This window comes from Ailuropoda melanoleuca, chromosome 9, assembly GCF_002007445.2.
Source record: "Ailuropoda melanoleuca isolate Jingjing chromosome 9, ASM200744v2, whole genome shotgun sequence".
NCBI classification, from domain to species: Eukaryota; Metazoa; Chordata; class Mammalia; order Carnivora; family Ursidae; genus Ailuropoda; species Ailuropoda melanoleuca.
In genome coordinates, this window is record NC_048226.1 from 56,428,963 (window position 1) to 56,446,057 (window position 17,095).

The window sequence follows — 17,095 nt, forward strand, 5'->3', positions numbered from 1 at the left end:
TCAGGTCATGATCCCAGGTCCTGGGATTGAGCCCCGCGTCAGACTGCTTGCTCAATGGGGAGCCTGCTTCTCCCTCTTCTTCCAGCTCATTCTCACTTGTGCTTTCTGCCGCTACCTCTTTCTCTCTCTTTCTCTCAAATAAATAAATAAATATTTAAAAAAAGTATTAACCATGATTAGGTGGAATTTATTCCTGGGAGGCAGAGGGGTTTCAATATTCACAAATCAATCAATGTGATACACCACATCAATAAAAGAAAGGATCAAAACCATATGATCATTTCAGTAGAGGTGGAAAAGGCATTTCACAAAGCACATTTATTGACGATAAAAGGCCTCAACAAAATAGGTTTATAGAGAACATACCTCAACATAATAAAGGTCATATATAAAAAAGTCACAGTGAACATCACACTCAATGGGGAAGATCTGAGAGCTTTCTCCCTAAGATCAGGAAGAAGACAAGGATGTCCACTCTCATCACTTTCATTCACTGGAAATCCCAGCTATAGCAGTCAGACAACAAAAAGAAATAAAAGACATCCAAATTGGTAAAGAAAGTAAAACTTTCACTATTTACAGGTGACATGATACAATATATAGAGAAAACTTTAAAAACTCCACCAAAAAGCTACTAGAACTGATAAATGAACGCAGTAAAGTTTCAGGATACAAAAATCAATGTACATGGGGCACCTGGGTGGCTCAGTCGTTAGGCATCTGCCTTCAGTTCAGGTCATGATCTCAGGGTCCTGGGATCGAGCCTCATGTCGGGCTCCCTGCTCAGGGGAGAGCCTGCTTCTCACTCTCCCTCTGCTGCTTCCCCTGCTTGTGCTCCCTTTCTCCCTCATTTTCTGTCAAATAAAAAAAAATCAATGTACAGAAATCTGTTGCATTTCTATACAGTAATAATGAAGCAGCAGAAAGAGAAATTAAGAAAGCAATTCCATTTATAATTGCACCAAATATAATAAAATCCCTAGGAATAAACTTAGCCAAGGATGTTAAGACCTGTACTCTGAAAACTATAAAACACTGATGAGAGAAACTGAAGATGACAGAAATAAATGGAAAGACATTCTGTGCTCATGGGTTGGAAGAACAAATGTTAAAATGTCTATAATACCTAAGGGTATCTATGGATTTACTTCAATCCCTAACAAAAGATCAACAGCATTTGCCCCAGAACTAGAACAAAGAGTCCTAAAATTTGTATGGAACACAAAACATACCAAATAGCTGAAGCAAACTTGAAAAAGAAAAATGAAACTGAAGGTACCACAATTCCAGACTTCAAATTATATTACAAAGCTGTAATAATCAAAACAGTATGGTACTGCCACAAAAATAGACACATAGATCAATGGAACAGAATATAAAGCCCAAAAATAAAGTTACAATTTTATGGTCAATTAATCTTTGGCAAAGGAGGAAAGAATATACAATGGGAAAAAGACAGTCTTTTCAACAAATGATGTTGGGAAAGCTGGACAGCTACATGCAAAAGAATGAAACTGGACCACTTTCTTACACCATGCACAAAAATAGACTCAAAATAGATTAAAGATCTGAATGTGAGACCTGAAGCCATAAAATTCCTAGAAGAGAACATAGTCAGTAATATATCTGACATTGGCCATAGCAATATTTATCTAAATAGTTCTCCTGAGGCTAGGGAAACAAAAGCAAAAATGAACTATTGGGACTACATCAAAATAAAAAGCTTCTGCACAGTGAAGGAAACAACCAACAAAACTAAAAGGCAACCAATAGAATGGGCAAATATATTTGCAGATGACATATCTAATAAAGGGTTAGTATCCAAAATATATAAAGAACTGATACAACTCAACACCAAAAGCACAAATAATCCAATTAAAAATTGGGCAGAAGATTTGAACAGACATTTCTCCCAAGAAGACATACAGATGTTCAACAGACATGTAAAAAGATGCTCAATATCACTTGGCATCAGGGAAATGCAAATCAAAACTATAATGAGATATCACCTCACAACTGTCAGAATGGCTAAAATCAATAACATAAGAAACAACAAGTGTTGACAAGGATACGGAGAAAAAGGAACTTTGTGCACTGTTGGTGGGAATGCAAACTGGTGCAGCTACTGTGGAAAACAGCATGGAGGCCCCTCAAAAAGTTAAAAATGGAACTACCTTATGATGTAGCAATTGCATTACTAGGTATTTACCCAAAAACCCAAAAAATGCTGTTTTGAAGGGATATGTGCACCCCATGTTTATTGCAGCATTATTTGCAGTAGCCAAATTATGGAAGCAGTCCAAGTGTCCATTGATTGATGAACAGATAAAAAAGATGTGGTGTATATATATATAAATGGAATATTACTCAGCCATAAATAAGAATAAAATATTGCCATTTACAAAAACATGAACGGAGCTGGAGAGTATAATGCTAAACAAAATAAGTCAGAGAAAGACCAATACCATATGATTTCACTCCTATGTGGAATTTAAGAAAAAACAAATGAGAAAGGAAAAAAAAAGAGAAAGACAAATGAAACAGATTCTTTTTTTAAAAAAAGATTTTATTTATTTATTTGAGAGAGAATTCATGAGTGGGATTGGGGAGAGGAGCAGAGGCAAGGGGACAAGCAGACTGCCCACTGAGTGGGGAGTCTGACGTGGGGCTTAATCCAGGAGCCTGAGCTGAAGTCAGATGCTTAACCAATTGAGCTACCCAGGCACCCCCCCAGAAAACAGATTCTTAACTATAGAGAACAAACTGGTTACCTGAAGGGAGGTAGGAGGAGGATGAGTGAAATAGGTGATGGGGATTAATCATTACCTGCTGCAATGAGCACTAATATATGGAATTGTTGAATCACTATATTGTATACCTGAAACTAAGATAATAATGTATGTTAACAATGCTGGAATTAAAAATAAAAAAAAACTAATTAAAAAAAGAAGACCTGAAGAGTTTTATGCATTGTAAAGCCAAATTATTTCAGCAAAGATCTCAGCAGTAACACTAAGTCCGGGGAGAGTGATAAAGGTAGACTCAATGAGGCTGGGTCTTGCTCTAGCATTGGGCAGAGGGAGTCTCACATTTAATTTGGAGATTTCATTCACTCAGCTACTTTTCATTGATGTGCACTGTTAGTTTTGCAATCCTGGAAAAGAAAAACACCGTACAATTCTTTTTAAAGGTTTTATTTATTTATTATTTGAGAGAGAGAGAGACAGATAGAGAAAGATACATGTTGAGAGAATGAGTGGGAGGAGGGGCAGAGGGAGAAGCAGACTCCCTGTGGAGAAGGGAGCCCGACATGGGACTCGATCCCAGGACTCTGGGATCATGACCTGAGCTTAAGGCAGACACTTAACCAACTGAGCCACCAGGACTCCCTATTTTTTTAATCAAAAAGGTTTTTTTTGAAATTCATTGGAAAAAATGTCTCCCCGTCTATGTTTTGCCATGCACCTACCTTCCCCCTCACATATTTCACATATGTAAACCAAGCATGGAATTTATGTTATCCGAAGTGGGTTCTGGGCCTGGGGTCTGTTAGGAACAAGAAGATGATAATACCCTGGGGTTTTATGAAGAAAAAGGAAATTATTAAGACTTGTCAAGAGAAGTGTGGTCAGCATCTACGGTGGTTATAAATCCAGATTTCAAATACTGTTCTTCCCCATAGTTAAGTTGTTAGAAACTCCTTGTTTATGATGTACCTAGAAAATTAGTTGATAAAATTGAAGACTGGAACTCAATATTTTCCCTCACAGTTGTTCCCAATGTACCGGTTATTTTATACCTCCACTGACCTGTCTTATCTCTGCCTCCTGAATTCCCACAATGTACTCTTCATCTTTGTTTCACTGTCCTCTTCTTCTTTAAAAAATATTTTATTTTTTACTTTATTATTATTATTTTAAAGAGAAAAAGAGCATGAGTGCTGGGGGGAGGGGCACACAGAGAGAGAGAATCTTAAGCAGACTCCATGCCTAACTCGGAGACTGAAGTGGAGCTGACATCAAGAGTTGAATGCTTAACCAAGGTGCCCCAAAGATTTTATTTTTAAGTAATCTTTACACCCAACGTGGGATGAGGATTTCATATAAAATGACCACTTTGAACTAAAGCTAGCCCAAACAATAATAAATTTAACTACCATAAGATGCTCGAACTCATGACCCTGAGATCAAGAGTCACATGCTCTACTAACTCAGCCAGCCAACTAGCCCTCACTGTCCTTTTCTACTTCTGAAACAGCTTTTCCCACCACAGTTCATGAAACTATGTGTACTATATTAGTCTGCTAGGGCTGCCATAACAGAATGCCATAGAATGGGTATTTAGCAACAGAAATGTGTTTTCTCACGGTTCTGGAACCTGGAAGTCCAAGATCAAGATGCCTGATGGGTTGGTTTCTCTCTTGGCTGGTAGATGGCTGTCTCCTCACTGTGTCTTCACATGGCCTTTTCTCTGTGCATGAGCATCTGTGGTATCTCTCCCTCTTCTTATAAGTAGTCTCTGCAGTGGTCAGTGGAGACCTGCTTGCATGCAGGAGAAAAGTCTCATTGGTAGTCAAGGCACTAGTTAAGCAGATGAAGTAGTGGCTGTGTCTACATTGGCTACCTGTGTGACTCAGGAGTAACCAAGGCGAAAGGAAAGATCCTGGTGTTGATGGGGTTCTCACTTCTCTACTAGTTTGTTACTAGACACAACACTGAAACTTAAGTGCATAGGATTGAGTTAATCATGCTTCTTGATTCACTGTACACTACCTTTATTAGTTGACACTCTTGGTTTTTTATTTTTTCTCACATCATTTATTCCTATTTCTACTTTCATTTTCTCCTCCTCAATAGTTATTATCTCTAATGCACTTAACCCTGTTCCTTAGACATGTATATACTTTGAAAGACATAGTGTTTTGTGTATGTTTTAAATGGGATCCTGTAAACACCGCTTTTATTAATCAACAAAAGGACATGGTGTTGAGAAAGTTCGTTCTCTAAAATCAAAGACTGTCAGAACCTTTAGTGTTTGAAATTTTATCAATAAGACTGAGTCTACGGCCATACCACCCTGAGCACACCCAATCTCGTCTGAAGTTTTATCAATAAGACTGAAACATTCTACTTTTCCCTGAAGGATCTGAGTAATTCCAATGCAGAGAAGCAGCCAGGTATGCAACTTCAGGTAAGAGTTTTCTGGAAATAGTCTATATTTATTTTAACTGAGTAGTTTCCAAGGAAATAGGACCTCTAGTCTGGTTGCTGGCCGAGGTCTGATGTTAACAACTTTACATACAGTTTTGCTTTAGTTTGAGATCCTCAAAACATTACTTCATTTAAACTCTACCTGATGTTTACCTTCCCCCAAAATTATATAATAATCCTGTCCTACCCTGAGTTTGGTTGAACACCCATGTTTCCTCTGACGAACAGTCTCCCTTGTTGCAGCAAGTTTGTAAACTTGGCTTTGTTGAGCTATGGATTTGTCCCTGACAGTTTTTATCAGACAGGCTGTATAAAAATACACATGCATGATATTACTGAAGATCTCATTATTTTTTCTTAAAAAAAACCACAAGTGGTTTTTGTTTTGTTTTGTTTTTTTAAAAGATCTATCCATGTTGTTATGTGTAAGTCTAATTCATTGCTTCTAATGGCTCGATAGAGTTTCATCTTAAAAACACACCCACATGCCCACACCATATTTATTTTATCTTATTTCCCAGTATAAACATCGGAGTTGCCTCCAATCTCTTTGTACTACAAACAATGCATTTCTTCCTGAATTTTCTCTTATGGAACTGCTTGAGAATTTTCTGGGATACATTTTCTGAAGTGGCACTGCTGAGTTCCAAGGTGTGCTGCCAGAATTTTGCTAAGTACTACCGGAATAGTAGCTCCAATTTATGTACTTGCCAGCGCTAGGTATTATTTTCTGTTTTCAAATATTATCCAATTTGATAGGTATAAAGTTATAGTCCATTTTTGCTCCGATTTGTATTTCTCTGAGCACAAGTGAAGCCAAGAATCTTGTCTATGTCGATCGTGTATTTATTTTACTTCCATGATTTTCCTATCAACATTCTCCCTCCCTTTAAAAAACTGGGCTTTTCTGTCTTTATACAAATAAAGCATAACAGCTAGTCTTTGTCTTGTTATAATTTAAGCAGAAATAATTTATAATTAAGCAGAAATTCGAGAACAATAGAGTGCTATACTATGTGGTACTTTCTGAAAGTGTAAAAGATAATCCCTTGAGACTAGCACCATTATGGGTTGTTTTTAGAGGCAACTGGGAGAGATTTGGAAGTATAGGGAAGAGGTAAGTGATGGAGGAGAGACAACATTCCATACTGTGGCAGGCAGCAGAGACAAATGCCAGAGGAAGAAAGGTGAGTGGTAGTCCAGAAAAAGCAGGAAGAACAGAGTCAATGGAGGGTATGTTTGGGGTAGTGGTAATTAAATTTGGATAAATAAGATTTAATTGGTAGGAGGGACTAGTAGGTCCCTGAGTAGAGTAACATGGTCAAAAGGGGTTGCTATGATTTGAATGTGGTGTTCCCCTCCCCTGCCCCAACTGACATATAGAAATTCTAACTCCAAAGATGAAAGTCTTAGGAGGTGGGACCTCTGGCAGGTGCTCTGTCCTCATGAATGATATTAGTGCCTTGGTAAAAGAGGCTTCAGGGGCATCCCTTACCCTTTCCACCATGTGAGAACACAGTGAGAAGGAGCCTGCTATGAACCAGTAGGAAGGCCCTAACTTTATCATATTGGGCCATGATCCTGGACTTCCCAGACTCCAGAACTGTGAGAAACAAATTTCTGTTGTTTATAAGCTACCCAGTCTGTGGTATTTTGTTGTAACAGCCTGAATGGACTGACAGCGGTAGTTTAGAAAGTTCTGATTTTTCTCTTGATAAAAGGATTGAGAAGGTATTCAGTGCTTAGTAGAGATTGTAAGTAAAAAGTGAATGTTTATTTGAATTGAGCAGAAAATATGTACCAAGGTGTAGTGTTGGAACTGAAAAAGAAAGGACAATTAGAAATATTTAAGAAAGAAAAAAGGATTTGGTGGTACTAAATAAGCAATGGAAAGGCATTCTGGTTCCTGGGAAAATGGAGATGATATTATCTAAAATAGGAATAGTCTGGGAGGGAATATAAGCAACAGGGGAAGAACATAAATTGCAAAGGTGTGATATTTTAATTTGTTTATAGGATGTAGGGGAGAACATATTATTCACATGTTCAAGATTTTTTCCGTTACTTTTTCCTATTATTAGCCTTTTTTCTACATTTTCTTTCTGCCTTTTCTAATCATTCTTTCTACACACAAACTCCCATTAATCAAGCAAACAGCAGTTAACAAATCCTCTCCATTCCCTCAACTCCTGAAAAACACTAACTAACCTTTTGTAAAACTTGCCATGTTTTTTTGATACTCAAACACTATACTAAAAAACAGTGACTCAACCAAATGATACATTTTATTATAGCGATAGATTTATGCATGGTTTGCTGAATACATCTACATTGTAGTCTTTTTGGCTAATATGATTTGTTAAAACCCTCTCAGCAAAGTGTTGTTACAATGACCATCTTCTGGGACTTGGGAATAGCCTTATTATACAGAACTTAATGTTATACACTAATGGCACTTATTAGAATGGAATTCTATATGTATTATTACTTCCGACATCAGCCTGGCTTTTTTAGTCTCCTCACAGCATGAGACTTTAGTAATTATGCTAATGTTAGCTGATTCATGAGGACAACTTCCTAAAGTGCACTTAATTAACTTGGAGATTTTGTAAACAGCTGTACATGTAGGTTCTGCAAATTGTAGGGATATGTCAATCTGACATGTGTACAGTCTGCCTTCCTAACCTCATCACTTTTTACTAAAGCTGCAAACAATAAGAAGCTCAGGTCTGGCACCGTTTGAAGCAAATGCTTGAGGAAGACCCTGAGAAATGTCACTTTAACCTATATGAAGATGGGTACCATTGGATTCCTCCAGTCTGAGTCTGTGGAGCCAGATGAGTTAGTTAGATTGCTGCATTTCAAGTTGGTATAGGGAAAATATTAGTTTGTTTCTTTAGCAAAGGGAATGATTTTTCCAACATGTTGCTACAATATGTTTTTCCCCCATGCGTTTGTTGGTACCATTGACCAATATCCCTCTTTAGGGGAGTTTTCTGCAAGTCAGATTTCACATCCATAGACTCCATTATCTCTGCTTCCCTTCAGTCCCAGCTGCTGGGTTGATTTGATAGTTGAGTGACTCATCACCCTTGTTTGAAAGGAAATCACCTGATATTTTACTTTTGACATTTTATTAAAATCTCATAATTCCCTACATGTGAGAAGTAATATTCATACACAAAGGACATTTAACCAAGACTAACAGTGCCGTGCAAGACTTTAACACACACACACAAACTGAAAAGGTTAGTGAATCACTTCAGGGCCAAGACAAAACTAATAAAAATGGAGGGAAGAAACATCAAGGGAGAATGGAAGAAAAAACCCTACTATATAAAATTAGGAGAAATACCAATCGCACAAAGCTAATGACAACAGAGAATAGGGATGGTTTTGAAATAATCTTCTTACTACTGTATAAGATCACACTCTCAGATAAGTCCTAGAAACTAAGCTAGGGATTTGTCTGTGGTTTCTCAAGGGTCCTGGCAAGGTCTTTCCCCTCATTAATTTAAGCTATAATCCTGGGTACAATCTCTTTGGGAATTAGCTAGATTACATCTAAAGATAATCAAACATTTATTGCTTAGCCTTTTCTTTGACTTCAATGGTCAGAACCTCTTCCCCGGTCTCTGCAGAAGGAGCCATGCTGATGATGAGGGATTGACGAGTAGTTCCTCTGGGTAAAACTGCCCTACTAATTGACTTGGGCATTTCCTCTGCTGTAATAGAATTTGCTCTACATTCAGAGCTGTCCTGTGTCTTCTCTGATGGCTCTCTTCCTTTATTTTCATATTCTCTTCCTTTACTTTCTCCTTCTTTGGAATTTTCACTTGTTTTCTGGAAGAAGCAGTTAACAAAGAATTGGTTTTGAGATAATAATAAAGGATATTGGAGTCTTTTGATTAATATACAATGGCTAAGGATCACTACCTAAGACAAAGACTGTCTGAATTAAGTCAATGTGGGAATCATGCTTGCCTTGCATTTGACTATCACTTGACAGCTTTCTAATGTACTGCAGAATGAGGCCGAGCTGTCACGTTTGATTTAGCAGTGTAATTCTGGATTGCGTTTTTGTCCCTGACAAGGAATTCTTTTCCCATTGGTCCTCATACTCTCTGAATTATTAGACTTAGTGCTCAGGATTCCTTGCTTTTGCTTTAAAAATATGTACTTATTTATTTTATGAAGATGAAATTTTAAATATTTATTTTCTAATAAAAAAAGTGTTAACCAAATGCCATAAAAATACTACAGAAAGTATGGTTTTCCTGGTGCATAAGCTCATGGGAGAACATCAGCGAAAACTCAACTCTCTTTCCTCATATAGTCTTTTCCATTTGTCCCATGGGTGCTTGAGCTATATGGTTTTAGAAACTACTATGCTTAGTATCATCTGTAGAAATTTCATAGCAAAAAACATACTATGCTCTTTACTGATGATGCTTCAGGTCAGTTTAAGAGAGGTTTGTACAAGGTATGAATGTGCACATGTAAAGCTAAGAAACTTATTTAACACAATGACCTATATTTCTTTACCCCATTAGTCTTTTACATAAATTATTATTTCTCTGCTGATTAAATGAGGCATTTGGTTTATACTGTATTCTTAATTTTCACCGTAGAATTTGTGTGTGAAAAGGAAGAGGCAAGTTTTAGTCTCTTGAGTGTGACTGATTTATAACATTTGCTTAACAATCTTCTGAAAGATCCACAGCCACCCATTTCTTACAGTTTTAGAGATAACATGAATAGATTCAGAAAACCTGAATCCCCGCTCTGTTTTCAATATCTGCACTCATAGGCTTATGATAAGAATCAAAGAAATATGAAAATCAAGAGAGAAAAATCATAACATTTGAGTATCTTGAAATTTCTAGGAATTGGGAGGCAGCTCAGTGATGCCTAGTAGTCTGAGTACCTGGGTGATAGCTTTTGCTCTGTCACTTTTTGTGATCTTATCCAAATAAGTTGATCTGGAGCTCAGTTTCTTCATCTATAACAAGAAGGGCTTGGATGAAATCTACGAAGTTACTTTTGGCTATTAACATTTGTGATATATAAGTGATTTAATATTTGTGAAAATGTTTATTTGCTCATTGGTAAAATGTGTTATATATTTATAGGTGTATATGTATGCTTATACATATGCAATTGATTCTCATTATTCTGGTAGTTTTGTTATATAAAGCTGTCACAAACACAGCATTAGCAAATACTGAACCATTGCTCCTAGGGATGATGCAGGATTTGGTTCCTATGAGCCTCTGGCCAAATTTTTGTCAACAAATCAATACATAACCTTGTTTTATGTGTATTTCTGTTTAAAGACATTTATTTAATATATATTGTTGATTCATTATATTGAACTCATGGCCAACAACACTAACTCATGCTTGAATGAAGCTTATCTAACACATGTCTTTTCTCTGTAAGGCACATCAGAGCATTTTTGTGCTTAAGAACACTAGACAGCACTTCAGCTCTATGCAGTACAAAAATGAGAAAAACATAGCACTTAAATAGACCATGAAAAGTCACTTGTTTACAGTGTGAGAACTGAAATAAGATAGAGTGTCTTCTTGTTCAACTTCAGTTGGGAACATGTGCATTGGGCAACTTAAATTTTTCACTGTTCTGCACATATGTATGTTTGCGAATGACCACGTTGAGCACTGATTTTGGGTTCATAAAGAAATTTCTGTGAGTAGGTAGATATGCAAATATACAGAATATACAAATAATGAGAGTTGAACGTATTTGTATATACACATGTATTAAAAGCATCTATAATAAACCATGAGGATTAAATGTAATGCTATATGAGGATACAGTTTAGATAACAATAAATGCTATACATAAAGTAGTAATTATTCACATTAGATGCATTCAATCTATCCCAGTGTCTGAAATGGAATTAAAGTAGGAGCTTGTCTGGGTATACTTAGGCCAGTGGTCTGTTACAGCCCTCCATCCACTCTGTCTTATTACCTGAATGGTTTGTTCTCTCTTCAATTTGAGTAGTCTTGTAAGTCCGGCTTTTCCTGTGCCTCCCAGGAGAGCTTTAAGCATTTTAGGTGTCTCTTGTTTTGGTGGGAAGAGAAAGGCAAGTCCTTTTCTTGGAGGAGTTGCCTCTGTGGCTGGAGCCTTCTTCTTCAGAAGCACACTGTGGATGGAAGAGAAAGGCTAATTTANAGAAAAGAAAGGCTAATTTAGATAGTACCGTAAAAATTCTGGAAAAACCTACCAGAGACACCAACATTTCTCCAAATCTGTGAAGTTTTCAATGGATAGTTGCATAAACAGTTGTTTGTTAAAGGCATCTCATGGAGAACGTTGATCACTGCCTAGACTCTGATAGGGTTTTAAAGGTCATACCTGGCTTTCTTCATGAGGAGCTTTTCAGAATCTGGATAATGCACTAGAATTTGTTGGAGAGTCTTTTTGTCCAGCGTTAAAAGATTGGCAAACCCATGGGCTACCACATTGGCAGTTCGACGATTTCCTCCTCTTGCTGCTAGAAGGCTGTAAGAGCAGAAAAGTGAAACTTTACCACCAGTTTCACTCTTTTTCCACCAAGATTTAAAAAAAAAATAGATATCAAATATTTCAACCATTTATACTGCTCTGGAGAGGTGAAGGTGGGATTTCAGGTGATTGTGTGGAGGAAGTTACATGTGGTGGTGATGGAAGCAGCAACAGTTTTCAACATGGTTTGTCAAATGAAGGACTTGTAGCCATCAAAGCCCCATGAGATTCTCCATCCCAGATTCCAGAAACTCACAGTCTCCTTGGACTGGGTAGACTCTATTTGCTCCTCTAGATTCACTTTCCATCTTCCCCATCCTCTTTGCTCCCCAGAAAACTGACCTCTGTAGGCTTGTCCTCTGACCTTCATTTGAGTGCAGCCAATGGGAACTACCAGTAAGAAGCTGGAAAGCAGGAGGAGTTAGGTGTTGGAGCATTTATTCCCCTGTTCATTCCTTGCTAGGCCTTAGGTTAGCAGTAGCTACCATTCTCTACCCAAATCCATAGTTCTTGACAGGTGGCCATCTTTCTAGAAGTATGACTCCCACAACTCTTTCTTGGTTCTGGTAACATGCCCTCCCCTTGTCCTGTTTAGGCCTAGCTGTAGAAAAACCCCCTTGCTGTTGTTAGCTTCGGGATGCATCACCGTTCCTTGTTGGATATACTTAGATTTTTTTTCCAATTTCCTTCTATTGACTTCTGTCAATAATTCATTTAGTAAAGTCTTCTTCATTACCTTGTTTGAGTGTACCTCCTGTTTTCTGCCTGGGCCCTGTCTGATACAGCTCTGACATCAAATCTTAACGATGTCCTGTTTATATCTGGTGAATCCAATCTCTTCTCCTACTTAACTCCCAAATCATCTTGTTTCTCAATATCATAAATTGCTCTGTAGTATAGTCATTCACATACAACTTCTTATTTGAAATGTCAGTGAATTCTGGGCTTTATATCTCTGAGAGACATAGCTGGGCATTTTTGTATTTGGGAAGTGACCAAAAAGTAGTTGGTAAATAAATGAACACACAAATGAATAAAAAAATGGTTAAAAATTATATCATTCACCAATAATCTGGAAAATAAGGATTGGTATTTAAAACCAAGACAAGAAAAAACAAATTTAAATGTTTAAAAAAAACACTACAGGCTCTGCCTTACAAAGATAACACAATAGATTTAATCTCTTGGAGTCAACCAATTAGGAAAAAATAGTTGTGTTTTTTTTCCTTTGTGTGTGTGTGTGAGAGAGAGAGAGAGAAAGAAAGAGAAAGAGAAGGCTCACATTAATAAAAATGCTATCTCTAGGGGTAGAAAGGACAGNTCCTTTGTGTGTGTGTGTGAGAGAGAGAAAGAAAGAGAAAGAGAAGGCTCACATTAATAAAAATGCTATCTCTAGGGGTAGAAAGGACAGAGAAAGCAACTTGGCAATAGGAATGTTCATACTTTCACAGTCTTGCCTTTAGGGGCAATGATGTGTGAGAAATTGCATGGGTCCTATGCTTGAAGATTTGTATTAGACAATATGCTCTTCTCTGTTGCAGAAAAGGGAACATTATGACCGGCTGTTAAGTCATAAGAAACTAATATAGGGTTTCAGCTCTCACACGTGAAGAGCTTAGAAGTTATCATTTTTGTTCTTACTTCCAAAAAAAGCTGAACAAACTGGAAGCCAATAACTTTTCTTGGATCTATCAGAGAACAGAGGTTGCAGGGTAAACTCCCACCCAAATGTGGAGAGATAGGGGAATCCAGAAAGCCACAGCCAGACCTACTTACTTGGAACAGAAGCCCTGGAGCTATAAGTGGTACAAACATTTAAATGGTAATTTTGACAAACTATTAGGTTGAGAGTGGATTATCAAGAAACTCTTGGGGGTCACAATTATGGGGAAACGATACCTGTATGGGTTTATCCTTGAGGAACTCTACCACGTTCTCAAGGTTAACAGCCAAGAAAGATCTGCTTGTGGTTATGGGAGTGGAAGGGGATTATTAATCATCATAAAATACACCCAGAGCTTATTTGTTCTCCATAACAAAGGGCTGCTATCTAGGAAAAAAGACTACCAGAACCCTATTTCACCTGAAGGAAAAGTGTTTCTCCCACCCCAGACCCCTTTAGCTTTCCTGTCTTACCCAAGGGAGAATGGGGAGCTTAGAAACACTCGTAAATGTCACATCCCAGGGCACAGATCCACTAAAAGACTGAGATTTAATTATAAGATTATAGATCTCCCTCATATCTTACCATCGTACCAGTGGGGTTCTTGTATAATAACAGTGGATTATAGCTGCAGGTTGCAGACTTTCTCTGAGGAATTGTGCTTATGGAAGGCCAAAGTCAAAAGGGGAGATAGAAACAAGGGCATTTTAGAGAAATTTGAAAGTTCTGGCACCTAGAGCTGCAGCAAACATTAAACACAGTTCAACTCCTAGCCAGATTAACATAAAACCTCATGCTAAATAAAGACCTATCTACCTCAGTTCCTATTACTGATTACATCATGTACAGCTTCCAACAAAAAATTATAAAGCACACTAAAAAAAAATAAGAAAAACACAGCCTAACAAGACAAAGAAAGCATTAGAACCAGACTGAGATATGACACAGACTTTGGAACTCTCAGAGAATGTAAAATGACTATGATTAATATGTTAAGGGATCTAATGGAAAAAGTAGACGTCACAAAGGAATATTTGGATGGGAAATGTAAGAGGAGAGAGAGAGAATTTCTTTTTTTTTTTTTTAAAGATTTTATTTATTTATTCGACAGAGATAGAGACAGCCAGCGAGANTTAAGGGATCTAATGGAAAAAGTAGATGTCACAAAGGAATATTTGGATGGGAAATGTAAGAGGAGAGAGAGAGAATTTCTTTTTTTTTTTTAAAGATTTTATTTATTTATTCGACAGAGATAGAGACAGCCAGCGAGAGAGGGAACACAAGCAGGGGGAGTGGGAGAGGAAGAAGCAGGCTCACAGCAGAGGAGCCTGATGTGGGGCTCGATCCCATAACGCTGGGATCACGCCCTGAGCCGAAGGCAGACGGTTAACCGCTGTGCCACCCAGGTGCCCCGAGAGAGAGAATTTCTAAGACAAATCCAAAAAGAAAGATTAGAAATCAAAAACACTGTAACAGAAATGAAGAATGACTTTGCTGGTCTCATCAGTGGATTGCACATGGCCAAGAAAATAGATGAGCCTGAATACAGGTCAGTAGAAAGTTTCCAAACTAAAATGCAAAGAGAAAAAAAAGAATGAAAAAAACTCCAATAACCTGTTCCCAAACATCAAAAACTTTAGGACAATTTCAAAAGTATAAATAGGTATGTATCTTTTGTTTGTACATATACATAAAATATATACATAGCATACACCATTTTCTAATACTAGAAAAAATGCTTGAAGTAATCATGGCCAAGAAGTTTACAAAATTAATGACAGACACTAAACCACAGATCCAGGAAGCTCAGAGACTACCACACACAACAAATGCCCCTGACAGTTGTGTTTTATTCCTTTGTTTGAAATCCAATTGCCTGACCTAAGCTTGATTGCCATTTCAAAGAGGCATCCATTTCAAAGATGCCTATCTTAACTAAACACATTGCCAGCCACCCAATTATATAAAGAGCCAGGCTGCCTTCCCCTACTGAGGCTCCTTTGTTTAAGAGATCTTGTTTGATAACTGACCATTGGGCTGCTTGTTTTTTTCACTTCCCATACCTTAAATTCACGCTCTTATGTTTTAAATTCACCAATAAAGAGTGAGCCCACAAAATCCTATGCCCCATTCTCAACCCCAATAAAAGCAGAACCCCAGGCCTGTGCACTCTTTCTCTCTCTGTGACCTTGCTGTGTGGCCCAAGGTGTGCTGTGTAATTTTTGAGGTCTTGTAAGTAATAAATCTGTATTTTTTCAAGGTTTCCTGATGGTTGTTCCTGAAGGGCATCTTACAATCTTTGTGGGTTTTTTTTTTTAAGATTTTATTTATTTGACAGAGAGAGAGAGTGAGAGAATACAAGCAGGGGGAGTGGTAGAGGGAAAGGGAGAAGTAGGCTTGAGATCATGACCTGAGCTGAAGGCAGACACTTAACCAACCGAGCCATCCAGTCACCTTGGTATCACAATCTTAATAAAAACCACAAGGGCCAGTCCAACCACAACATTGGTTATTGATAGGTTTAGATTGGGACAAAACACCTATAAGAGGAACAAGGATAATAATCAGCAGACTTTTCATGAGAACTAAGAAGTTCATGCAAGTAAGAAGAGAGGTGAGCGAAACATAGCGTTGAAGTTCCTAACAGATTAGATCATAATTGTTCTCATTACAAAGAAGAAATTATAATTATGTGACATGATATAAGTTAGCTAATGCATTGGTAGTAATCGTATTGCAATATATATGAATTTCTAAAATCAATATGTTGTACACTTAAAACATACACAATATTATATGCCAATTATGTATTTCAATAAAAATAAAAATAGTAAAAAAAACAAGAAAAAAACAAAATCAGCAAGCTAGAATTCTATGTACAGTGAAATTACCCTTCCAAGGTGAAAAAGGACAAAGATTTTCTTAGAGAAATAAAAGCAGAGGGAATTCAACATTAGTTCACCTACTCTGCAAAAATGTTGAAAAAATTCTGCAGGAAGAAAGAAAATAATGTAGGTTAGAAACTCAGGTCTACATAAAAAGGGGAAGGACATTGGAGAAGGAATAAATAGAGGTAAACTAAAACTAAAATCTTTGTTTTTCTTATTCTTAATTGATATAAAAAATAACTCTAAATAATAAAGTAGCCAGTTCTTTGGGTGATTATAGCAAATGGATAAATGAAATGAATGACATCAATGTCTTAAGGGCTGCTAGGGAAGAACTGGGAATTTTGTGTAAGGCTACTGCTCTGAAGGTTGTGTTCAGTGAAGGTAGTCTTGGATTAGTTTAAAATGTATGTCACAAACTCTAGGGGTACCACTAAAATATCTTTAAAAGAAGTATAATTGACATGCTAAGAGAGGAGAGTTAAATGCTCAGTTGAAACCAGAGAAGGCAGGAAAAAAAGATGAAAAAATCCTAATGTTAGGCCACCTTAAGGAATCAAACAGGGCCCCTTACCTGCACTTCTCATTAAACTTAGGTCCAGGACTATCCAGGCTGCTTAAAAATGGAATTACTCCCTCAAGACAGAAAGCAGGTATTTGGAATCCATAAATGTTGACCATGTTAATGCCTACTTACTTTGTTTCGTGATTTCACATTTTAAATATTTTGTTCCATGGCAGAAACACTTTTTATTTCTCTTTCTTTCTCTTTCTTTCTTTCTCTCTCTTTCTTCCTTTCT

The 17,095-nt window shown here is 37.3% G+C and overlaps 1 protein-coding gene across 1 annotated transcript in view; it reads right to left on the bottom strand.

Annotated features, from left to right (window-relative positions):
- Positions 1-8,514: 8,514 nt before the first annotated feature.
- Positions 8,515-17,095, bottom strand: part of CNGB3 (cyclic nucleotide gated channel subunit beta 3) — a 128,447-nt gene continuing 119,866 nt past the window's right edge. The window contains exons 16-18 of the mRNA XM_002916899.3: positions 11,595-11,741; positions 11,208-11,382; positions 8,515-9,053 (exon numbers count right to left, since the gene is read on the bottom strand). Of these exons, the coding sequence (XP_002916945.2) occupies positions 8,793-9,053; positions 11,208-11,382; positions 11,595-11,741 (583 nt within the window). The 3' untranslated portion in view covers positions 8,515-8,792. The remainder of the gene's footprint in view (positions 9,054-11,207; positions 11,383-11,594; positions 11,742-17,095) is intronic.